General features: G+C 36.3%; 1 protein-coding gene across 1 annotated transcript in view; it reads right to left on the reverse strand.

Annotated features, from left to right (window-relative positions):
- Nucleotides 1-27,835, reverse strand: part of Mef2a (myocyte enhancer factor 2A) — a 110,711-nt gene that overhangs the window by 28,482 nt on the left and 54,394 nt on the right. Inside the window, 3 exon segments of the mRNA XM_051148703.1 lie at nt 3,602-3,661; nt 4,993-5,212; nt 7,409-7,540. Coding sequence (XP_051004660.1) covers nt 3,602-3,661; nt 4,993-5,212; nt 7,409-7,540 — 412 coding nt within the window.

The following is a 27,835-nucleotide window of genomic DNA, read 5'->3' on the forward strand; positions in this document are numbered from 1 at the left end:
CCTGGTCTACAAAGTGTGTCCAAGACAGCCAAGCTACGCAGAGAAATCCTGTCTCAGAAAACAAAACAAAACAAAACAAATGCAATATAAGCCACAAGTTAAGTAAACATCTGAGCTACAGTATAAGCTGAGTGACACATTTATATTGTCTGTAGTGAAATACACATAGTAAGTCATAACAAATAAGACTGTCACCGTGACAGTTATACAAATTATAGTATGTACCCCTGTCGCTTTAAATTTGCAATAGTGACAGATGGAAAACAAAACATACCAAATCAGAGGGAAACAAAACAACACACACACAAAAAATTTACCACAGTAAAACTTTTATGACTTTAGGAATATCATCCTTATCATATCACATAACCTTCAAAAAGTAAACGAAAGAGGGAAACATTATTTTATCACCCTAACTACTGAAATCAATATGCTTTTTTCTTTCTGTATATTTTCTGCAGTTTTAAATCATAACTAAAAAACGTAATTCATTTGAAATTTATCTAATTTTCAGGTAGCTGACTATGCTAATATCAGCCCATTACTCATTACAGCAAAGTTCTTAGGACCGTTACATATTCTACTTGACTTTCTTTTTTAAAAGACCCACTTATCTTTATGTGAATGAATGCTTTGCCTTCATGTGTTATGTGTGTACCAGTGTATCAGTGTATCTGTGCCTGGTAACCCTCAGAAGCTAGAAGAAGGTATCAGGTCCTCTGGAACTGGAGCTATAGATGGGCATGAGCCTCCATGGGTGTGCTGCGAACTGAGTCTAGGTCCTGTACAAGAGCAGCCAATGCTTTTGACTGCTAAGCCACCTCTCCAGCCTCCAGCTTACTTCTTTAGACAAAAATCTCAGAACTGGGATTAGGGGTTTAGAGGCATAGACATTATACAACCACTGAAACCTTTCAAACCTTTTAAATAAGGAGTAATTTACAAGGTGTCAAAACATATATGAAGACCATCAGCTTCATCATACTTTTTGGGTGTCTTAATAAAGGGAAGTATCAGACGGAAATTAGTAAATGAAAGTCCTGTGTATTTTTGGCACTTTACTTTAAATTCAGTCTTAGTACAACTTGCTCTGTATCAGGCTGGTCTAGAACCCAGGATTCTCTTTGTCTCAGATGGCCTCTGGGCAAGCTGCAAGTACAGGTATGGCCCACACTCACACCAAGACAATGGTTCTAAGTAAAATACTTCTGAGTATACACATTCTTGTGTGGATGATGTTGGTGATTACATTCAAAGCTTCACACTTGCTAAACAAACACTACTGAATAGCTATAGTCCCAATACACTATATACAACAGGTTCCAAATAATAGGCCATCATCATTGAAAAAATAGCACAATACAGTGCACCTACTAAGAGGGACTGTTTATTTCTGGTTCACTTTACATAGGCTCCAGCTATCTGCAGCCTTAGCCCAATGTGAGAGACTATACAAGGCTTTCTCAAATCTTGGTGGGCTCTAAACAGACTGTCTTATTGGTGCCAAAGAGGAGAAGTGTTAAGTGTGTATGAAAATAGTACATTGGGTTCAAACTGAGTTGCAATTAAATAAACTATACATTTTTGAAACTACACAAGTATAAACATAGCAGTACTAATGTAAGATAGTAAGACCTTCCTACATTTGATCTCAAGACCCTGTGTGTGTGTGTGTGTTTACCCATTTAAGCCCAGTAAAATATCATTTTATGCAGTGCAGACATAACATCAAAATCATAATCTATCTTTATTACATGTCAGGACTAAAAAGTCAGAATTTGTAAATATATTTTAGAATCATTCATGTGTATATGTTGTGTACGGTGTGTGTGCCTGGTACCAGCATAGACCGAAGGCACTGGATCCTCTGAACTAGAGTTATAGTTGTAAGCCTCCATGTAGGTACTACGATCCAAAACACGAGAGCATCCAACAAATGTTCTTAAATGTTGAGCCATCTCCAGCCCCACTATGACATATCTTTAAATCACTGAGACTCTAGAAGGCTGAAGCCTAAGTAAAGTAAACCAGAAATAAAGTCTCTCTTGGTAGCTACATTACTTGCATCATACCATGCTTTGTTTTGTTTTTTAAAGATTTATTTATTTTTATGTAGACAGTGCTCAGCCTGCACACCAGAAGAGGGCATATGCTTCCATCGTAGATGGTTGTGAGCCACCATCTGGTTGCTGGGAATTGAACTCAGAACCTCTGGAAGAACAGTTAGTGCTCTTAACTTCTGCGCCATCTCTCCAGCCCTCATGCTTTGGTTTTTAAATCAGATGGTGCTAACATATTGTTTATGACCTGTTGTAAATAAATATTGGGAATACAGCTACTTAACAGTGTTTGTTTAGCATGTGTGAAGCTTTGGGTTTAATCACCACACCATGTATGTTGGCAGTGGCCCCAAAGCTACAGAGCATATTTGGCTGTAGCTATGATAAACCATGAATGCTCTAATTTGACCACCAAAGCAGATCCTCAAGAGAAATCACTCAGATCTCTAACTTGAGTAGTATGCATACATTTCTTTGTATGCTAATTTCTGAAAAATTTTAACGCTGGTTTAAAATAAAGTACTTTGCCAATAGTTTAACTTTAGTGATGACAGAAGTTACAGAAGGCATCTCCCAAAGAAATGAACTTAGAATGTAGTTGTCAAATGCCTTCTAAGTATGCTTGCACCCACAGATTAGTGCTGCTGTCAATCTTAGAAACAGAAGCTCTTTTTGCAGTAGGCAGCAGTCAATGCAGAGTGATAACTAATCAAAGTGCTGAGAACGAGTGACTGTTGAGTACTCAACCCTAAATGGGACATCTATTATCACCCTCCTCACCAACGCTCAGGGAACGTCATGCAAGAAGGAGTGGAAAGAATGTAAGAACAGGAGAAAGAGAAGGAATGCTGAGGAATGCTGTCTGCTGTCTTCCAGACATGACGTGGACATCACACCACCAACCCACAGAGGCTATGGCACCTACACAACATCAAGCCTTCAACATTCTAGCATGGATTAAGGAGGGACTAATTAGCTGGAGAGGCTACTGGCAATTAAGAGCTACTGGGAGAGGGAAGGCCATTCTCCTTTGGGGCTGTAGCTGCTGGTGCGGTATCCATGTTCTGGTGGATCTCACAACCAGTGGCAAGCAGGTAGCACTAACTGAACTCAGTGGATTATTTTATAAAAGAAAAGAAGGAAGAAGACAATTTAGGGTGAAAGGAGGCTGTGTAGGCATGGAAGCGTGTCAGGGGAGTAAAGAGGGGAATGGTGAGCAAGGATATGCTTAATATACACCGGTGCACTGTGGTGTGTGTGTTTGTGTGCGCCACTGTCACAGAATCATTTAAAAGCTATTGTCTAAAAGCTTCTATGTCATTGTTGCACTAGAGAAGAACAGGCCTGGAATGAAGGAAGCACACACACAGTGAATGAATGGAGCTCACAGCCAATGTGTACAGGGTAAAGCACTGCAAAGAACTGTTAAGTTTTAGTTAACTTGTCCCTCAGAAGATGAAAGGCCTTACTTTAGGAACATACTTACTAGTAACTCAAATTAAATGGACTCCTACGAAGCTAAGCAACAGGGGTTCACTTACCCACTGGACTATTCCCAGCTCCATTTGGCACGGTGAGGTCTGTAGCGCTCAACATCCCACCTAGTAATATTACGCAGAAAAGAAAGAATGAGTAAGAATTGGCTTCCTTTATTTCCCAAGCACCCAAGTGAGGTCATCACACTACAACCCACACTCTATTGCTAAAAATCAAAACAAAGCTGTTACAGTAAATTGTATCAGTTTGGCCTAAAGAAGCCAGTAACTGGCACAGGGAGACTGAACCATATTTTAAAGCTGCAAGCACTACAGCCGGGCAAAATCTAAACTGACACAAATTTACTCATGAACTAACATAAACTACTCTAAACCTCATAACATACATATATCCCAAGCACTTGCCACTATGATCCTCAGAGACTTCTCTCTCTTTCCCTGTCAACTGTCAATCATCTTCTTTCTCCCTCTCAACTCTCAAACTTGGCTCTGCCCCCTCTCCAGGAAGTCCCACCTTCCACTTCCTGTCCTTCTGCCCAGCTTACTGGCTAAACAGCGCTTTATTGACAATTGTTACATCCACTCAAGACATTCCTCCACACAAAACTAGCTCAGTCTAAAGTTGCCACTAATGTATAGCTTACACTATGCATGCTATAGTGTAACGACACATGTAGCATGTTTAACTACACATGTGGTGTGGGGGTCTGCATGTGGTACACACAGCTGTTGCTATACCTGCATCCTGTGCATCAATGTCAACTGTGAATCCCAATGACAGTTAGGACAGCTCATGTGAGCATTAACTATTACACAGGAGTTAGGGGAAGGCAATACGAAACTACAGACTAAGGTGGAAAATGCACTGCCAACGTCTGCTGAATTACTGAACTAACTCAGCAGCAAAAGATGAACAGAATACTCTCCTGCATTTCTAACATGATGGTTCACACTCAATAGTAAATCTTTACTTCAACATTCTCTGCCTGTCACATATGGCTTTCCCTTTAAGGAAAAATTATAGGTGGTACATTCTCTATACTATTTTAACTTTGGACAACAATGTTTTCCCACAAATTCAACAAACAAACAAACAAACAAACCCCAACAACTTAAAATGGACTTAATTACGCAGCAGTAACCCCTGCTCATCCTGACAATAAAGAGTGTTGTTTGTTTGTTATTTTACTTTTGTTTTTTGAGACAGGGTCTCTCTAACATAGTCCTGGCTATCCTGGAACTCACTATGTAGAGCGGGCTGCTCTCAAATTCATGGAAATCTGGCTGCCTCTGCTTCCCAAGTGATGGGATTGAAAGTGTGCACCACCACACTTGCCAGATAATAAACTTAAGACTGTGAAGAATAAACTTTCTCCGTCAGCAAATCATTTCTCATTCTCTTTTAAAAAGAGCAAACAGAAAACTTCATGGCATACTTGCACTGCCTGTACTTGGTGGTCTCTGTGGAGCTCCAGGGGATACATTTCGATGTAACGTGGCTGGGGGTGGAGACAGCATGCTTGAATCTGCTAATGTTGAGCTGGCTGCCAAAGATGGTGGCACAAGTGAACTCCCTGGGTTACTGTATGACAAAGCATTAGGGCTGGTCACAGGGACTGTGACAGACATTGAGAAGTTCTGAGGTGGCAAACCAGGCTGTAAGGAAAAAAAAAAGGAAGACAAAACTATTGGTTTCATTTTCATCGACAATAAATAACTTTAATTTGAGTACAGAGCTTTCATTATTAAAAGTTCATTTGCAACATTAAGCTATTTTCTCTAGATTTATATTTGAACATGAATATACCTGACATGAACTTTTTCATTTTCAATTTTATACTGATACATATATGCTAACGTAACTATATAGTATGTTTCAAATATTCCAAAGATGAAATTAAAAGTTAAACCTGGAATTAAAGTAATATTGTTGAGCTTAGACATTATAAAATATATCAGTGTTATCAAGTAAGCATTAACTAGAACTTCAGTGCAAACCAATTTCACATTACATTTCTATTGCAAGAATTAAAATATAATGAAAAGGGAAAAAATATATATATACAACTAACTTAACACATCAATTTTGGGATATTATAAGTTTAGTATGATTTGATTGATGGACACCTTTGTGAGCCACCACGTGGTTGCTGGGAATTGAACTCAGGACCTCCTGAGGAGCAGTCAATACACTTAACCTCTGAGCCATCTCTCCAGCTCCCATTGATGGACACTTTTAAAGGTAGAAAAAGTCAAGTAATTATACAGAGAACACAATATAATTTCTATGTAATAAATATGCAAAGAAACCACCTACACAAGAAGATTAATTTGCAGTACCTTTAAAATTACATAAAAATTAAATTATAAGCATTATAAAAGCTATCTTCTTGTCAAAATATTTCATGCTTTCTCTGAAAGGGCATTTCTTAGTTTCCTCTAGCATTTCCTCCATAGACCAATTTCAATATATGTGTTGACCATGATAAACAGCAAGTTTCTTCGTAATTTAAAGTGGAGGGGGGAGTAAAAAAACAAACAAACAACAATTTTATTATATTCTTGCAACTTAAAGTTTAAGTGTAGAAACAACATCCCTGTCAGGTTAGAGAAATTTTACTTGCTACTGTCTGTTTTTTTTAAATGATGGTACTAGCTTAAAAATTTTGCTTAAAGCTATTTTCATGTGATTCTTCCAAAAGAACTACGTTGAAGAAATGACATATGATGCATATCATTCTTTATGGCATGGTTCAAGAGATTTAACCTTGACAATGAAAAAACAAACAAACAATAAAACAAAACTCCAGCACTGGAACCAACTGGTTCCATGACAGCTGCACCTACATGCAGAGCTGGAGATCTACAGTGCCGTCTTAGGTGGCCCTCTCTACAGAGTTCAGGGAGAAGTCGGAGATTTTTCAGTCCGAACAGATGAGCTCAGTGAGCTCAAAATAGACTTTTTCATAGGATTAGATATCTGTGCACAGAAAAATTAGTGGCTATTTGTTTTGTGACTAGTTTAAGGAGATGGTTTCCTCACAGTAAATCCAGCCTTCTTTACTGCTGAGAGTGTAAGAAAAGAACAGTTATGTATCTCATGTTCTTGCTGTTCAGTGCTTTGGGACACTGTACAAAGAGCATAACAGACAGTTCAGCTCTGCTAAAATAAGCTAAAATGACTTGAAGGCATGAAATCGTACAACAAACTCAACTACCTTACATCTGACATTTTTAAGGTCACGTTTATGTGTTCGTGCATATATTAAGTTATGGACAAGATGCCTCATACATACTTTATATTAAAAATCAAGGAATTTCAAAACTAGAAGCAATCTTAAAAATTATGTGGGCCAACTCATTTACTGTGTTGTGACTCAGGATATCTGGATAGCCTACGTAAAGATATAAAGGGCAATTAGTGGCAGAACCTGAATTAAGATGTTTTCTCTTCATTTCTACACTTAAGATACTCAAACTTATTACTACAAGATTTTAGCAAGTTTAAATTTCTGTAAAACCAAAAAGTTAGTAAACACCTTCTTTTCTCTTATACTTATTGTCACCAATCTTCTGTAAAAATGAGGCAGGATGTATGGTCAATTTCTTCATGCACATGATAAAAGCACAAACCATACTTTAGTACTCACTGCGATTTTATGATTCCGCATCATATTATCAAATTCCTCATTAATTTTTTTATATTTTTCTTCTGTATGTGGAGTTAGCACATATGAAGTATCAGGGTCTGGGCTGTCGCACCCTCTGTGTTCCTTCTTGTTCAGAGCCTAAATATGAAGTTAACAAAAAGGATCAACAAATAAAAAGCAAAGGTAAAGTGAAAGTACTTACAGGGCCTCGTTTGAAAATAAAATCACTATCTTCATTTAGTTTGCTGAATCTGTCCTCCGAGAGTGGACTGTGCTCAAAGTAATCGTCAGCATCAGGGCTCTCACAACCATTAAGGCCTTTCTTTCTTAAAGTCTGAAATACAATTGGAGAATTCACACAAAAAGAATACTAACTTTCCATGAGATTTTTTTTTTTAATGTGTTAAGAGAGCACAGGTCGAAAAAACGGAATTATTCAGGAGCCACTGAATGATTATTAAATGACTACACATACACTACAGTTCTCCAAGTAACATAAGCCTAACATAGGAACAAACCCTGAGGTCTCCTACTGCACATTAAAAAAAAAAAACAAAACAAACCAAAACAAAACAAAAAAACAAACGAGTATTTGCTTGTTTGGACTCTTCCTTTTCAAAGTGCTTTGAGAATACTTAAACTACTCTTATGTTCTGAGTCCCAGCTAGGATCTAGTTAGTAAAGTCAATAAGAATATAACAAAAATCTATCAAAATAATGTGTAGAGAAATTACAGCATCTTTATGCATGGATAATGTCTGCAATTTTATCTACTAGCACTCTTTTCTATCTAACAGGATTTATCCTTTTCATTTGGAATTAGCCCAGAATCCAAATAATTTAATGCTAATTTATTCTTTTCTATATTATCCTTGTCCACATAATCTTAAAATAAAAGAGCTTCAAACCAATGTTTGTCAACAATGACTCTTTCTCATGTTTGATGAACGTCAATGCTCTTAGTAACTTTACACACTTTAAAGTCTGTGGTGAGAAGTTACTCAGAATACAACTCCTCTCGTTTCACTAACCTTTTCTTTATAGTTCTGTCAATGTGCTTTAATCCAGAGCCGATTTCTTAGGTAACTTTCCTGAGTGTCTATAAAGTATTTCCCTGGACACATAGATTTTTTTTTCTTACTTTCAAGAAAAATACAGTGGATGGTTAGTTTTCTGGTTTTTCTTTTAAGAAAAGGTCATCATGAAATAATATCCCAAAGGCTAAAGCCCCTAAGGGCTCAAAGATTATAGAATATTAATTTTTTTTCAGAATGCTTAATTCCATCTTTAGAATCCTAATGTATCTCAGTTAAGCTATTGACAACTCCACAGTTCTGAACTATGTTGAATTTCTACTACAACAAACAGTAGCACTAGAGTTAAATGTCCCAAGTACATCCGCCACTACAGGAGCAGAAACAAAGATGGTAAGAGCTACGCCAGACATGTCACCAGCAAGTGAATAACTTAAGTCTAATGCTAATGATCTTACTACCTTGTAAAAGTTGTTTTGCAATGATTATAGATATCTGTTTTACTCCTGTTTTTCCTGGAAGTGTAATGTATCCACAGAACGTTACAATTTGAGAGCTTTTTTCACGTTTCTTCAAGTGATTTTGAAATTTCATCTTACTCAGTATGATTTATTTTTACATGCTAAAAAATTGTAAGTTAGACCTGCTTAGCCTCTGTAAATGCTTCTCATGTGCTAGGAATTCTATATACAACTTTTGAAAATCATTAAAATACAATCATTAAACGTAAGTATGTTGTAAACAATACATCTATTGTGCGCCCCCACCTGGCCTTAAGCTCTATAGACTCACGGTCTGACTATATTACATGCACATTTATGTGTATTTAGTCCAAAAAGTCTTGTTCAATTATCCTCACTATCCATGGTAGCAAGTTCTGTTTGACAAATTTTTCGTTGTTATCAGTAATGAAAATATTAACACTAAGACCAGAACACTGAACCCTTAAAATCTACACATCTCTAACAAAAGAACAAATACAATAGTCATCCATACATAAATAGCAAAATAAAATTTTGATTTATTGTAATTTTAAATCTTTGGGTACTTTCCCCAAGTTTTCATCTATCTTGAAGAGTATGGAACTCAGGTCTTGGGAAATAAGAACTAGGTCCCATTACTCCCATGTAGTGGTCCATACCTCAAATGTTAGCACACTCGTAGCAGAGATAAGTCTAAGGGCTTATAGGCTCAGTAAAAGTGACTTAAAAAATAAGCCAGAGAAGTAACCGGGAAGACACAAATGTTAACCCCTGGTTTTCACAGGTGTACACATACCACACCTCCACTTCAACACACACACACACAAATCCACACCCACACATGCACAGACACACACACATTCCAACTAATCCTGGCTCATCTTTGTAGGCTGAAACGTTTTATCACTGAGTTTTCTACATATAGCCAATACACACAGTATGCATCTTAGAGAATTTTTAAATATACAGAGCAAAACAACACAACCCTGGTTTAAAATTACATGTAGTTTTGAATTCTATGAAAAAAGGTGTAACCCCATTCGTACTTACGAGGAAGTCAGAGTGCTGTGGTATCCCCAGCTCTGCAAGCCTTCTGGCACAAAGAGGGAATTTAAGAGGCATATCAGCTTTGTAGATACTAAGTAATATGGCTCTGTTTGACAGCCAACTCTGCTCCTTATCACCAAACTCAAAGAGTGGTTTTGAGGACCCAACTACCATAAGAAGACTTTCTCTCTCTCTATCATTACCAAATAGCATAGCAGTTGCCTCTGGTACTAACAAGTGGAATGCTGCAATCTATTAACAAGGTCAGGCAAGGCATGGAGAGGCTGACAGCTTCAGTTTTCTCACAAGTTTCCATAGCACTTGTTCACCACAGTGAGGAATCTGTTTCCATGCAGGAAAACCATCAAGAACCCTACTCTGTACTCTCTGTGGCTACTGTTGATAGTCACCACATTCCCTTAAGTAAACAGAATTTTAGAAAGCGTGAATTCCTGTAAATGTGCTAGTTTATCAGTACTATTCTGGGAAACTAAAGAGAGAAGGCTCACCTGTGCCCAAACCCCTCACATTTCACTACTGCATACTTTTTAAGTTGAGTATTCCCATTGTTTTTTTTCTGAAACAATTAGATTCTGAAACATATATTACAAACAACTAAAGGAACCATTTAATGAGTAATTATTAGTAGACTTGGTGCTATTTTGTATATTGTATGAATGTTCTAAACATGTTGACATTATGGAGATGAAATACTAAAACTAACACTCATTCAATCTATCAAAAGACAGTTTTTAGTTTTAAAGGGTAAGTCATGCACTTTTAGAACATACTTTTTTTCTATTTATCAGCAATAAAATTAAAGCCAATTAGAACTTTGATGCCTTGTGTGTGTGTGTGTGTGTGTGTGTGTGTGAGAGAGAGAGAGAGAGAGAGAGAGAGAGAGAGAGAGAGAGAGAGAGAGAGAGAGAGATTTGGGCTAATTCAGGTACTCTGCTCACTTACACATGGGTAGAGAGAGAGAGAGAGAGAGAGAGAGAGAGAGAGAGAGAGAGAGAGAGAGAGAGAGAGAGAGAGAGATTTGGGCTAATTCAGGTACTCTGCTCACTTACACATGGGTACAAATATAAGGTTTAAGTAAACAAATGTCACTAACATAGTCTTTGAACTTTAGCTATGTGCACATAAATCATATTTTTTAACACAGGTCAAAAACAATTAAGTACCATAGGAACTGCATTGCTGGGGAAGAATCCTCCATATCACTGCCTCTTTGGGGTTTATGCCTTTGCCTCTGCACTATCTTGCAATGCTACAGAGACAAAAGTTACTCTGTAGCAAAACTGGTACTACTGAAGACTTCTGTATAGACATGCAGTTTCAGAGGACTTAGTTCCCACACTGTGTAATGGCTGTTTGTACCTTTGAATCAAGCAAATTCATTTGGTCTTTTTGAACTTACACATCTGCTAACCAGAAGTACCTTTTCCTCACTTCAAAACCTTAAAGTCATTGCCCTCTACATGGCTCTGTAGTTTCACCTTTTACATTTAGGTCTAATCATGCTAGAGATGATTTTGTGCAACAAATGATGTTTGCTCAATATTAGCTATTTCTTCATATTATAAATGCATATATATTTAAAATGTTATGTTTATATGTATGTGGGAGTGCAAGTACCCTCGATAGCTAGGAGACCACTTATGTTTCCAGAGAGAACATAACTTTACATGTCTTCTTTAATGGAATTTATTTCAACTACCTGAAAATTCAGAACAGGATGAATACTCTCAAAAGGTGTGGCAAGGAAGCTCATACATTTAATCTTGGCAGTCTGGAAGAAAAGATAGGTGGATCCTGAGTGAGCAAGGCTAGCCTAGTATAGACAGCAAATTTCAAGCCAGCCATAACTAAGACAGTCTCAAAAAGACAGACAAACAAACAAAAAGTTCTGGCTCTTGGTTTGTCTGCTGTTTTTCCCTCCCTTAAAAATCAATCAAGCCAACAAACCCTGGCAACTCTCTCTTTATTTTTTACCCAATAAAATTTATTAAGAACATCTCTTATGTTCTTAATACTGGAAAATATGGTAATTGTCTGCATGAAGTCTTCAGTGGTGACTCAATGGTAACTGCTTTCTTATAGTTGAAGCCCTATTTAGTCTTGGCACCTTCCACCAAAGCAAAGACTGGCTTAGTTGCAAAGATGGGTTACAATTTATCCTTCTGTCCTGAAGTTATTTTTTTTCCAGGTTTGGGATTCTAGGTTACTTATTTCCTATTGTTTAATAACTGTCGGTACTGTTTTGAAGATATCAGTCTTTTGTTTTCAGTGATGCCTTTGGCATATTATTATTACTATTTAAACTTAGACCTAGTTTATCTAAAGATGGTAGACCTTCCCTAATCCTGGAAATCTCGGTCATTATCACTTCAAATAGTCTCCCAACCTCATACTCATTTGCATCCTCCACAACTGTCTTCTGGAATGTGAATTTAAAGTAGGCTGTTAGGTTTTGTAAAGCAATCTACCACTTAATATTTTCTTTCTCTTTAACTCTTCATACTGAATTATAGAAAATTTCTTCATTCCGTTCAGATTTTCTCTCTGCAGCTGTGAGAATTTCACTCTCACCATGTATAATGAGTTCTTTTGGTTTTTGCATTTCTCAATGTCTAGAAGTATTTAATGCTTTCTATCTAAATTTTGTCTTTTTTTTTTTTTTTTTTTTTTTTTCCCCAAAGACAGGTTTTCTCTGTGTAGCCTTGGTTGTCCTGGAGCTGGTTTGTAGACCAGGCTGGCCATGAACTCACAGAGATCTGCCTGCCTCTGCCTCCCTAAGTGCTGGGATTACAGGTTTGTGCACTGTGGCCAGTTTTGTCATTTCTTTTATAATTTCCTGTCTTGCAGATACTGTCAAGTTTGATTTTATTCCCTAAAACAATGCTCTATAATCTATGTGTAATCTGAAAGAGCTGGGAGGAAGCCTGCATCATATCTCCATGTTTACCTATGTAGGCTCTTGTTTCAAACAAGGTCTCGTATTTCAGGCCCGCCTTGAAGTTCTGGTCTTCCTGCCTCCGTATCTCCCAAGTGCTGGGATTATAGCTCTACAGGATTGCACCACAATGGTAAGATCTGCCCTATATTTTTGCATACTTGATTATCTTTTATGAAGGTTATTAGATTCTAAAGCACAGAAGGCTCTGCTCTTTAAATGGAATATAAATTTGTCTCAGACGCAGAAGCTTTCTTGGACTTCATGTATTATAAAATTTTAGCCTGAAATCCCTTCTAATGCTGATACTTGGTTTATAAACTCTCAGACATAAATCCTCTTCATTCTTTCTTCTCATTACTCGTCTGCTCAGCACTAAAGAACACCTACTGTAATTTGTTGGGAATAAATAGGAGAAAGCAAAAGATTACTTCCTAAGGCCCCAGTTTGGCAAGAAGGATAATGCATTAGACTCATCAACTTAAAAATAGTAGTTTTCGCCTTGCATCTTCATCTATGAGAACCTAGTGTTCTGCTTTTCAACTGCTGTGTGGAGATGGATACACGACTTAGGATAGCCAAATTATAAATACCTCTTCACCTTTATGTCCTTAAGTCCCTGACATTTGGGCCCAGCATAGTCTTTCAGTTGTCTGGACACCATAAAGACATTTTTATTAATAGTTCAAGTGGTGCTTTTGTCTCTAGTGGGAAAATTAATCCAGATAACCCGTCCTGAAAATACTGATTTTTTTTTTAAAGGAAAAAACTTGAAGCATTTTCTCATAAAACCTCAATGTAGTTCTTTGTTGATGTTCTTACTATATGTTTTTTTTTTTTTTTGAGTTAGCTATAAACCAGAATTTTATAGCTTTTAAAAAATTAAATGCAGAATTTACCATATAACATCAAGAGAAATGAAAACACATGCCCATACAAAGCAGTCTGCACAAACTTCAAAGCAGCAGACACACCATCCAGCCTCAGGAAAGTCTTGATACTTGCTACAGTTTGGCTTGGAAACACCAATGTAGGTGAAATAAATCACAAAAGAGGATATGTTGCATGGCTTCATTTAAGTGAAATTCCCATACAGGCAAGTAAATTGGCATAGAAAACAGATTAGTGAATTCATTTGAAGTAGCTATAGATATTTTGATAAATAATTAAAATATGCCCTCAATTTTATTAACAGTGAAGGTTTTTTGGACAATGATTTATAAATACCAGGTAGTATGGGAGTACTTCCTGTAAGTTACTAAAAGCTGGCCGGGCAGTGGTGGCACACACTCAGGCAGGCAGAAGCTGGCAGGTCGCTGTGAGTTCGAGGCCAGCCTGGTCTACAATGAGAGTCCAGGACAGCCAAGGCTACACAGAGAAACCCTGTCTCGAAAACCCAAAACCAAAACCAAAACAAAAAAGTACTAAAAGCTTTAGAAATCTTGAATATGACCATAAATGGAATGTATACCTACTGAGCACTATAACTAAAGATAGAGATGGCCAGTCAACAGGACCACAAAGACAGCATTCTTTATGTCCAAACAAAACTAAGGAAAACAAATTCCCTACTCTATGAAACTCTGAAACAGACTTTTACTCAGACGAATATATTTTAAGGCTGTAAGTTTCTCTTAAAATGCTGGTTATCTAGTGCTAGACTAATATTATACAACAATAATATGATTATCAATGTTTTAAATACCTCTTAGGGGTGCCTAGAGTGTACAAGACAAGTGTCACTGCCTCATGAGCTCTTGCCCACTGAGCTTTCTAGGCCCATACAACAGCACTTTTGTACCACATATGCGGGGACGCTTTCTGAAAAGTATAATCTGCTCTACTGAGATATATCTTTACTACTATACAAATGCTATGCTCTCTGGGCTGCTGTCAACCCACTTCCCAAAGGTGGACCACTTGGCTAGAGTAAAGCCATCAGCACAGTCCACCTTTTCTCATACTTGAGAGTAGAATGTGGGGGTAGCATGTGTTCAAAATGAGGACAACTAAGTCATTTTAGAAAAATTCTAGAGAAGTTTGTGCCCTGATTTATTTTTGATACTCTAGATTGGTGCTTAGTCACTGACCAATGTGAAATTACCTAAACTGGAACTGAGTATGATTAAAAATTCACTTTCTCAGCTGGACTAGCATATTTCTGGAGTACAACAGCTACTTGTGGCTAATGGTTATATTGGTCAGCCCAGATGAAGACCATTTCCATCACTCAGGTCTGTTAGGCAGTCCAGGCTATACAATGCTGTGTGCATATAAGGCCTGAAGCTGTCTCTGCCAACAGATGCATGGCGAGGCAGAGCCCAAGCCTCCCTCAGCAAAGCCTAAAGCCCAGTAGTGTACTGCTGATGTTTCTGTTATGTAGTAAAAATGTATTCCCACTTTTTCAAAAGTGCTTTTAGTTTAGTCTTCTCCTGTTTTTAACTAGAGGTAGCTTAACTAATATGGATTGTTTTCCAAATGCTTTCTGATACACTACTTGAGAAGACAAATAAAAGTCCATGAGATTTGTAACTTTTACATTGTTCCCCCTGACTACTAAACACTGAGCTTAGCAAGTGGTAAACACCCAATAATGACTATGAGTCAAAATATGTTGGCCAGAAGGCTAAATACAAACATTTAATTTAAGTTACTAGTAACTGAAAGATCAAATACAGTTTAAAAGCCTAAACTGAAACATGTTCACTAAGTGCCTATTCATGGAAAGCATTATTTTCTACTATGTTACCAATGTTTAAATGTATCACCTACACAAATGTAGCAATAGCATTTAATTATCTAGTATACAATAGTTCTACATGGATACTAGTAGTATTAAAAAAAAAAAAAAATCAAGCTAATTTTTTAAATTCCTGTACAAATACTAACTGTTACTCCTAGGTTCCTTTGGCAAAAAAAAAAAAAAAAAAAAAAAAAAAAAAAAAAATTACACACACACACACACACACACACACACACACACACGTTTAAGATTTTCAAGATAGACTCTGGAAATAACAATTTAAACCTAGAAAAAAATTTTTACAAAAAAAAGGCATTGCAGAAAAATATACTCCAATAAGCACAATTAACCTTTGTTTTATTCAAGAACGCTTACACCCAGTGTATTTGCTAGGTTTTACAAATTGCTAACCTTTAAAAATAATATAAAAAGTTTACTGTCTGGTGTTTTACTGCACAATAATTAAAATGAAAAGTACAAGAAATACTTTTCGGCTCAATAAATATACTTCCTCAGACAGACGTGGTTGATGCTTGCCTATAATACTAGCACTTGGGGAGGCAGAGGCAGGTAAATCTCTGAGTTTGAGGTCAGCCTGGACTACAAAGCAAATCCAGGACAGACACAGAAAAACCTTGTCTTGAAAAAACAAAAATCATACTTCCTCTTCGATCCCTTAACCACTTAGCAAGATTCTTCACAGAATGCTCATAGGAGCCAGTGTTTATTAAAGTACTTAGTAACTGAGTTCGGCAAACAAACAAAACCCCTAAAAATTATGTTATGCATTTATACTTTAATGTATTAGAATTTTATAGGTACAGAGCTAAGTGTATAAAATAAAAAAAGAGCCAAACTACATAAAAAAGACATGCTTCTTCCTATGTAGTTTATGAACAAAATAACATTTCAGAACTGAGCCACAATATAACTTAAAATATCAAAACTGTATCATTACCAGCATTGTTTTAAGTCACATATATTGAAAGGCTAGGTTTCAAAAGCCGTATGTCTGCATTAGCCAATGCTGTGTCAAATAACTGAAATACTATTTGAACTACATGCCTCTCATTTTAAAGGCATACAAACATATCTAACTGGTGGCCCATCAGCTACATACAGCCAAGGACAGTTATAAATGTAGCACAATACAAAATATTAAACTTACTTTTAAAAAATGAGGGGTTTTTTTTTCTGCAGTCTGGGGGGAGGTAGGTTGTCTAATGACAAATAGTTCTCAAGAATAAATTTTATAAACATTATTTCTGCAAAATCAAAAGGTTAAGACACACCTACCAATGTGCTCAAATGATCTTCTAATCTAGAAGCAGTACAGTACATACATTCTGATAAATAATATTTGGTAGAAAACATTAGTCTAGAAGCCTTGAGACACCAATAAAGATTACCCAGCAAAAAAAATTCAGTTTTAAGATAATGAAATAGCCAACAATATCGTGTTAGGATAAAGGTAGCAATGTGGCCAATTAACACTATATTCCTAGTCTTTTAATAGCATATGTGACATGCAGTATGATAAATATCAGTACAATAAACAGAAACTACAGATATAATACTACATTCAATATTTTAACCCTTTTCTATATTTTCCCACAACCTCCTTTTAAAGTAACCTTGCAATTACAGCACAATTTATCACCAGAGAACTCCATGATCTGAAGCCTACGTAGCTACTCTATTATACTCTTTCAGTGGCTAGCCAAACCTCCAAGACAAAGACAACGCCTAGGTATCTCTCAGTCAACATCACACTTCAGCTATCCTTAGCTCTTATCAACTCAAAATAAAGTGCCAACTACATTTTCCTAACTTCCACCTGAGCTGCCTTCTTGACCTAGAATATGCCTTTTCTTCTTTTGTTCTTTCTTTTTTAACCCTGTTTCCTTCTCCAAAGACTGGTGAGGGAGTCACCTCTATAGCGTGTTCTCTAACATTCTCTCAATTCCTTTCACCTCCTCCCCTAACCTTGACAAAGATCTTACTAACACACTGTAGACCTTCCAAAGAAGAAATAAAGAACATTTTTACTTGATTAAAACTTAAAATGCTCAATCTTTGACACATATTAACATAAAAAGTACACATGGGTATTAATCAGCAGTCACATAAACATGTCTTATGGAAATGTGAGTTAATATTACAGTGATATTTCACAGTTTTCCTCCCATTTACTCTCATTTATGTATCAACACTAATCTCTCATGGAATAAATAGACCCTCAAGAAAAACCACATATAGAGATGTATAGTTTCAAAAGCACACAAATGAAAGCCACTAACTGTATTATAAACAATATTATGAAATAGATATCAAAACAGAACAGTGAAATTGAAGTTGCAAGAACTATGGTGACTGCTGTGTGAGGTGATGGCTCAGTGCACATGTGGAGGAGGAGGGCTGCAAGACTGTGTGCCTCACCCAGTGAGTCACCATCCCGCTGCTTCAGGCTCTGTAAGGAATAAAGGAGCAGGGCAGGAGAGGGGGCTGGAGGTGGAGGAAAGCTTTGTCTTGTCTTCAGATGTCTCATTGTTTTTCCCTTACCCTGCTGCTCCAACTGCAGCCCTCTAATACATTAGGCAAGCCTCTTAAATACTCCCTGTCTGTTGTGTATCTCATCTGTAATGTGAGGAGGTGTAGGTTGATGGGGGGGGGGGGGGTAGTGCTTCCCAGAGCTTCTTTGAGGATAGTGCTAGACTGTCAAAAAATACAAACAGAATTATGTCTTCCATTGATATATGGTCCATGCGCGTTGACTTAAGAGACAGAAGCCACTGAACAAGTTTCTTTCTTGATCACCTAAGCCATGTGAAAGCTGGGGTCACAATCGAATGGAGTAAATGAACGTAGGGGTTTTGTTTGTTTGTTTGTTTTGTTTTTAATGGCAACAGTAAAAAGATTAGGAACATGTAATGGCCTCAAATTTATCCAATATGAAACATGTAAGCTGAGCATTATGATGCACATCTGTAACCCCAGCACTTGGAAGGTGAAGACAGCAGGACCAGAAGTCAAAGAGCAGCCTCTGCTACAAAGCTAGCCTGGACTAAAGACTGCTTCAACAAACAGTCAAAACCAAACCAACACATAAATTGCTTGCTGTGCAAATACGGAACAAGAGTTCAGATCTCCAGCATTCATACTTTGCACTAGGCATACCATCACACCAGGAACAGCAAATGCTGCCTGAAACATTTCTAGTATTTAAGACTGCTGTCCATTATGAAGTGCAGTGTTTTTATTTATTATACATGCAAAGTTTTCTTCTGCACTTGCAGAAATAATTCATGGAAAAAAACAATTAAAACTTTCTATTGCCATTAATTAGTATTTATCAAATTAGTGTGTTTTTGGATTACCCTACGCAAGAATGATGAAGAACTGCCACCTGAATTGCTAGCTTAACACACACACACACACACACACACACACACACACACACACACACACACACACACACAGTACTATGATGTTTGGTTTGAGGTTATGGTGGGATGTCTAGTTTCTGAAATAGCCCTTATCATAGTTCTGTTATTTTGTATTCATATTTATGTGAAGTGGCATTTTCAGGACTGCTGATTATTAAATCAAGATATCAATCAAACAACAAATTCCTTAGATCTTGCAGTATTACAAATTCAAATTTAATTCTTTATATAATGGCAACTTACAACAATATATGGTATTCTAAACTTTGTTTGAAAAGATTTCTTAAAATTATGACTCATGTTTGTTCAGTGTCTGAAATTAATTCAGGGTATACTTTTTAGGAATAGAATATTTTAAAATCCTAAATAATCACTGTTTAAAAAAAAAAGTGTGTTCACTTCAAGTTGTTGGTTTACAGCTCCACTTAGAACAAATAAACCAACATATCTTAGACCTCATCTCCAAGAGTTTTCTTTTGGTCTGGTTGGGGCACAAAACACTACATTTCTGAAAAAGCTCTCTAATGATTTGATACTGATAGTCAGGTTATCACATTTGAGAAGCACTGTTTGTAAAAATTACATATTCCTGGCACAATCACTTGCAGCTGGTCTTTGCTACTTTGTGGGTTCTTCTTTTTCCCACCCTTTATCCCCTATAGTCTCCCCCTATCACTAGCTAAAAGAGAAAGAAGAAGAAAGGGGAGAGAGGTGTAGGGGAGAGATCCTTGAATTAATTTCTTTCTTCTTGTTTCTTCTTTGAATACAACCACTAACAAAGCACAGCCAACCCCCTGAATGACCAACAACCACCGACCCCTCCACTGGGGCTCTAGCACTTATATACCCTGTGAAAAGTTCCTAGAGTTCCAAACATCACACAATCGAAGAAACTATCTGCAACTGGCAAAACATGCCTCTGCTAGAGCACAAGGCAAATCACAGTCAGCTGCTGCGGGCAGTCAGAGCAGCCCTGTCTCATACCTGTGATTAAACAAAACATTATTATAGTATTTCTATGCTTTTTAAAGAAACCAAGATTCCAGAATTCTCACATAATCACATTTATTACCACCTTTTTTCTTTTTAACAATTTCTTCTATTATTTATTTATGTATAAAATTCCCTAGAACTGGAGCTACAGGCAATTATGAGTCACCATGTGAGTACTGGGAATCAAACCCAAGTTTTCAAGAAAAGCAGCCTTAACTGCTGAGCTGTCTCTTCAGCCCATTTTTATTTTCTAACTAACAAATACATTTATAGTAATTTGTCTTTAATACATTAGTTCTATTTTGCTTTGTATTTTAAATTACGCCTAAAAATGGGAAGTTTTCATGGCTAAGAAGATAGCTCTGGGCAAACTGCTTGATGTGCAAATATAGGTATAGTAGGTCAGACCAGTAATCATATTAAAAGATAGGCTGTTTGCAATCCCAGCCTGTAATTTTGTGGTAGGAAGAAAGAGATGGGATCCATACAGCAGGCTGGTTAGCTGAACTAAATGAACTAGTAAAAGCCAGGCTAACTGAGAAACCTTGTCTCAGGAAATAAAACAGAATAATGAAGGAAGACAGCCAATATCAACCTCCGGTACCCTCAAGTGCACCCATAAACATGAACACACATGCATGCCCACATACATGCAAACACATACACACACACACACACACACACACACACACACACACAAACACACACATTTTAGAATCCAAATTATCATCATCTTATTCCATTTATAGAGTGCCTCAATGCCCTTAGTTGTTTATTAGAGAAAATAATATGGACTCTAAGACTCTAAAATAATACAAATGAAGTAATGAGTCCATCAGACCAAGAAGATCAAGTGATGGCTCAACAGGTAAAGTGCCTGCCGTGTAAGAACGAAGAACTGGGTTTGCATTCCATTACCAAGTCAAAACAGCCAAGCACAGTGGTGCATATCTGTAACTCCAGTGGAGGGTAATGGTGGGAATACGTGGATGCCAGCCAACTGAACCCAGCTCTCTCAAAAAGCAGATTGACAATAATAGAGGTAGACATCTATATTGACTTCTGGCTCCATACATGTGCATACAACCATGCAAACACGCACACACACACAAAGTGCATCACACATACAATAAGTGTAAATATTTAGCAAATGTTGCCTATTACTCTTACTCTGATGATCTTAATTGTCTGATAGCCATTAAAGAAAACAACCATAGTTAGTAATGCTGTACATTACTAACGATATGCATAAAACTAATGTATGGTAAAATGTTTCAGAGCTTCAATGGATGCAGTGAACTAGGATGCAAAGGATCTAGCTCTAATATCTCATATGTTGTGAGTTATGCTACTCATTCACAACATAACTATGGACATCAGCCCACCTGATCCCAGTTTCTACTTCTTAAAAAAAGATCTGTACATTGGGTGTGATGAGTAAATGCCATACAAGGTTTCTTTCCATTTAAAACAAAAACAAAAATGACTATGGCACTCCTGTGGGAGGCAGAGAACACAACACCCAGCACCCTCTATTTAGGAATGGTGTAAGACATAAACAAGAAAGAGAAATGGCCATGCCCCCCTAGTTAGTTTGATCCTAAATGAGTACAATGATCTCAGTGACCACATATGCTGGGCACTGAATGCTCTCTAGTGTCGCCACACCAGTATTTAAACAATATTACAAAAAAAGAGTATCTATACAAGTATTGGGGGGGGGGTGGATAAAAAACAATCCCAGGTATTTAAGTAGCAGCTGTTAACATCCTCACTTCATGCGTATAAGATTAATTATTCTGATGTACAACTCTAAAGCTTATATTGTTTCTAGAGTGAAACTGTGTTTCATTGACACAGTTACAAAAATTATAAAAAAAAAAAAAAAAAAAAAAACCAAACATGCATGTGTATGAATGACGGTGACTAAGTATGTTGGTCATTTTAATTTCTAGACATATTCTAAGACAGAGCTAATGCTTATACTTACATATAGTTGACAATTATTTTTCTTAGATTTGTTGAAAAGAAACTTGGCGCCATGTAGGACTTAGGTTATAATTCAGTGGCAGAATAACTGCCAAGAAGGTGCAAGGCCCTGAATTTGATCGTGTCACCACACGTGTGTGTGTGTGTGTGTGTGTGTGTGTGTGTACATACTGATGTTTGTATTGTGTATTAAGGCTTGTATGTATGTATTGATATTTATATTGTGTATTAATGTCTGTATGTACTGACATTTGTACATTAATACTTGATGACATGAATATACAATGCATGTCTTTGCTTACAAGCTTTGTGGATTTTCACTAATGAAATACAAGAATCAGAACTCTCAGGCTGTGAGTGCATCCACGTGAGGTGAGCCTGGTAACACTCAGCTTCAAAAGGAAAAAAATGTTTCTTTCAGATCTTGTTCTATGTATTCTACTGACAGTTCATCTGTATTACAACGTACTTCATAATGAATTGAAAAAAGAAAAGGTTTCCATGAATTCTATGAGCTACTCTAACAAATTTCTCCAATCCAAAAAGAGGCTCTAAAAATCCTTGTTTGTAGCCACTTTACTAGTCCTAAGTACAGATCATAAACTACTATGTACCCGAACCTTCCTTCAATGAGATCTGACACTAACTCCAGCAGACTATGTAGGAATTGAAAAAAGGAGGACAACCATTGGTGTCTACTGAAGAACTGTCTGGTATGTGGGAAAATACCATATATATCTGATTATAGAAAGTGTTTTGTATATTAAGTGTTAAGGGAAGAGAAAAGTAAAGATACTGCTCCTCTAAAACCCTGCAATAGAAAAACTATTTTTAAAATTGCCTATATTTATTTATTATTGCATGTATCTAGATATCCTATTGGCACACCAGAAATGGCTGGATTAGCAATAAAGATATTATTTATAAACACACAGGTCAAAATTTCCTGTCTTGTCTTCGGTAAAATCTGTGTTATAATCAAGACTTTCACATAATAGGTATCTATCCACAGCAGTGAGCTAAGGAATTAAAAGGGTAAATGTGACTATATTCTTAGTTAATACAGTTAAATTTTAAAATAATTTTCAGGTTATTTCCTAATGTTTAAATGACCTATGAAAACATAAAATGTTGTTTTAAGGATGAGAATGGAAGTTCATAAGACACCTGACATTTTATTATTTTTATAAAGATGAAGATATCAGCATAACTCAAACATTCAATACATATCTAGTTGCCAGTATAATGTGTGTGTCATCTTGTTATGTTCAGATATACATGTGTCCAGACTTAAGAGCAGTATAAATTATTCAGTACAGAAAAATGTTCCTTAGCTGCCATATGTCACTGTGGTCCTACTTAGGAATGATACATAATAGCAAAATATGACTTGCAAGGTAACTGTAACAATAGACTTAACAAGATACTCTGACTTTCCTCATCTTTAGTACCTGTTACTGCTCAAAATCTCCTTATGCTCTAAAGGTCCCTTTCTAGTGTCCATAGCAACACATTAATTTACTTCACATCATTTTTCATGCAAGAAGTATGGAGACATATTTTTCTAGCTCCTGAGCAGTGTTGGTTACAGCAACAAATAAAAGTTTAATTATGCTGCACATTATAGGGTTTTATCAGAGAAATATAAAAGTAACACCTTAGAGTGTGACTGCACCCTCACAAGGCTTTATTTATGTAATAGCTATCTACAAAGTTCTCAATCATCTATACCTCCAGATAGGCAGGCCTTTGTGTGATCTCGTTATCTTGAATACACACTGGACCTAGACTCTGTCTTTCTTTTCTTGCTTTCTTTCAAGATTTATTTATTTATTATGCATACAATGTTTTGCCTACATGTGTGCCTGCCCACAGGAAGGCACCAGATCTCATTATAGATGGTTATGACCCACCATGTGGTAGGTGGGAATGGAACTCAGGAGCTTTGGGAAAGAAGCCAGTGCTCTTAGCTTCTCAACCATCTCTCCAGCCCTAGACACTTTGTTTCTATCAAATAGAACATGACAAAAACTAAAATAAAATAATCACAGGATGTGACTCCTAAGACAAGATGTGTTTTTCCTGGCACTCCCTATTTGTTGGCTTTGTTGAAGCAAGCTGTCCTGTGAAGGACAGGCTCACGTGACAAGAACAAAGAGTGACCTCTGGGTACTGTCAATACAAGCTGAGAATGTCAGGAACCAAATATTGCCAAAAGATACTTGAGTATTTAAGGGGCAGAGATTTCCCCAGGTGAACTTCATGAAATTAATGGCAATATTTTTACTGAAGACCTGTGACAGTCCCTTAACAGAGGATCATGCTATGCTGCTCCCAGATTTCTGTCATAAAAACTGTGACATTCTAGCACGTATTGATTTGAGCCATAGGTTTTGTGATGATTTCTTACATAACAATAAGTAATACACTATGCCACAACTGAGTACCACATCCCAATATCAAAGACACCCACCTACTTTTTTCAAAAGAAAATTTATGTGGTGCTTTCTAAAATGTGTAGCTCAAGGCTACATCCTCTTTTGTCTGGATAAGAAAATAGTACTAGCATTAGTCCATCATATATAAATCTCACTTACATAATCCTTTATTATAATTTGGAAAACATGAGCCTTTACGTATATATTTTTATACTCACATTTTTCCTGTTGTAAATGAATGACAGAGTGTAAGAATGAGGCCTCACTATTGACATTCTAAAACCTAACTGCTTATTTTTTAAAATTCATCTATCCAATGGATTTTAAATGTCTAACATACATTAAGAAATAAAATAGAATGCATAAAGCATTAAAACTCAATTTTGCAAAAGAATGTACTTTTTAAAAGCTGTACATAAACATTTTAAGTAAGATGTGGTTTTTAAATGTAGCACTGGCTTGTCATTTCAAAGAAATTGAGTCACGGAATCTCTTACAAAGAGAACTCTAGTAACAATCCCTTAATTAAGCAAATGTATAAATATGCATTGTTGTTTATGGATATTCCCCTGTTGGTTTGACTTACAATTTTTAATTGTGCAGTAATACATCCAGTAGAATGTATTCAGTATGAATTTGGTAGAAAATATACTTTGAATTGTGACCTTTTCTGTGGCTCATAATATGCAGTACAGTATTCTGGTAGGATCCTGGCAGAGGCAGAACTACAGCTCTCATGCAGTCTATATCATCTGACAAACAACCCAGCCTCTGCAGTATTCTCTGTTGCTAAGCTATGACATCTGGTCAGTTAGGTGGATTTCAATTTACAATTTTCAATTTCTGGACTACTAGGACATAAGCACATTGTAAATTGAGGGGAATCTGCATTCAACTTTCTTGGAAATAAATAAATAAATAAATAAAACATATAATATGCAATATATATGCCATTGTGACATTTTAAAATTCCTAAATGAACTTAAAATATGTAAACCTGTCAATTAAAAAATTTTTAGCTTATTAATTAATAAAAATTTTAATTTTAAATTAAAATATAAAGACTAGTTAGATATAAAACAGACATATAAAATGAGGAAGAACAATCAATATTCTGAGTTTCTAATATTTGTAACTGAAATATTCAGATACTAACCATCCTTATCCAAGACAATTGTTGCCAGATACTTCAGATTTAATAGCATTTCAGATTTTTTATTAGTTGATGGTCACCCTGTACAATGTTAATTTTAGAGTACTCTTAAAAAGCCTATCTGTTCTTACTCCACTAATAATATATAATCTTACATAGTAACATGCAGATATGGCTGACAGCACAGTGTGCCCATCCTTCTTTTCATAGTAATTTCAAAGGGACTTATACGCTAAGGATGCAACAGGCTCATCCAAAGCAGATTACTGACAAATGTTTATAGCTGTTGGTTTATTCACCCACATGAGGTAGCCAAAGAATCCAAAATATCTTTATAAACTTGTTAGAAGTGTATTTATATAAAATCTTTAGTTACAAGATGTAACTGTGGTCCAAATTATACATTTCTAAGTAACAACTCCCTGCAATGCCTGTGGCACAGAAGACCTGCAATTGTTTTGAGCATATGAATGATGGATATCAAAGTGCTTGCCTACAACTACAAGTACTTGAAAGGAAACTAAATAAGTAAATCAATGACCAATAAAAACAAAAAAACGTTACAAAAATATTTTTAAATTTTCCTCAGGTGAGGTATTTACAAAATTCTTTGAGCTCTTTGCCATTACTATTACCTGTAAACCTAAGTTTGGCCCACAATAATCCTTATACATGCATCAATATGAAGACAGCTTATTTGTATACACTACTAGTGAGTACTCACTGCATCATCTTTTTAAGCAAAAGGACACCTACTTGGGTGTAAAATCCAAACTGGTAAGGCAGGCCTCCTTTCACTTATAAAGGCAATTGAGATTACCTTTGTAAGATTTTAATATACAGTGAAATGAGGCGAGGGTTGTAGCTCAGTTGGCCAAGTGTTTACCTAGCATGCATGAGACCCTGAGCATGATCCCTAGCAGCAGAAAAACTGGGTGTGGAGATACACACCAATAATCTCTGCACTCAGGAGATGAAGGCAGAAGAATCAGTCACTCTCCATCTAGTTGGGGGCCAGACTAGAATACATAAGACCTTATCTAAAAGAAGACAAAGAATAAAGCCCACAAATAAAAAAAGCCTTAAAGTTTATCCTACCAAAATAAATCAATGTTTATAATATAGTCATTTCTATAAATTATAAAATTATAACTTTCAGAGAACTATTAGTAAGATTCATGTTGGCTTACATACATACAAAAAGGAACAATAAAAAGAAAACATCAAAATCAAATAGGCAGGACTGGAGACCGACTAGAGGTTAAGAGTACTTATTGCTCTTGCAAAGGATCTGGGCTTGTACCTAGCAGCTACATGGTAGCTTACAACCATCTGTAAGTCCAATTCTAGGGTTGCACACATGTGGTACATTACATATTAACTCATGTAATAATATATATATATATATACATATATATGCACATAAATTAAAAAACACTTAAAATCTCAATGGGTAATTGAATTGCCAAAGTTTTCACTCGTATTGAACATACTGAAGCAGACTGTAACGTAGGAGACTGCTAAAGATGTTTGGGATTTACTCTCTTACACTTTGACTGCTGCCCACAACAGAGATGAAGACTGAGGTAGTCTGAAAATTCTGACAGGCTTAAACCAGATTATATTCTTCACATTCTCTAAAGAAGTTAGCTTTAGGTTGTGCGAAGAACCCTCAATTTCCAGAGGCCCAGAGCAATACTGCTGCAATGAAAGAGTAGAGTAGTTAGGGTTAAAGGGTGGTTGCTTCTCCAATGAAACTAGAAAATAGCCAGTAAACCTATTTGTTCACAATTTAACTCCTTTGTTCAGTGAAAGGTTGTGGAGCTTAATATGACTTAAGAGATTTTTAAAATGAAAAGCCATTTGAAACACATTAGGGACATTCTCTATTTCAAGTAAATTTACATATAGTTTCTAGCAAAACTTACTAAGATAGAACATATGTGCTAAATAACAGTAATTGTCAAGTGATATAAACACAACTGCATTAAAGAGTGTTCCTAAAGATATGGTCATATCAAAATGATTAACAACAACAAAAAAAATCCTTCAAATTTCATGGGAGGTTTAAAGCAGTGACTCCTTAAATAAAACTGAGAGATTGGTCATGCTTGTAATTATGCCATATTTTTACTTCTCATTTGAAACAATTCATTAATAACCATAAAGTAGTTACTTATTAATATAAGAAAAAATTCCAGCAAAAACTGAATCACTGCCCAGAAAAGAACTTAAAATACAGAAAGACTCTGGGAAAAAAATTAAATACATTTTCATAAGTATATTATTATGTGGGAAGGCAAATCAGTTTGATTCCTACACAAGACGGTAACTAAGTTTCTGCACCT

Source organism: Acomys russatus, chromosome 7 (assembly GCF_903995435.1).
Source record: "Acomys russatus chromosome 7, mAcoRus1.1, whole genome shotgun sequence".
In the NCBI taxonomy this organism is placed as follows: Eukaryota; Metazoa; Chordata; class Mammalia; order Rodentia; family Muridae; genus Acomys; species Acomys russatus.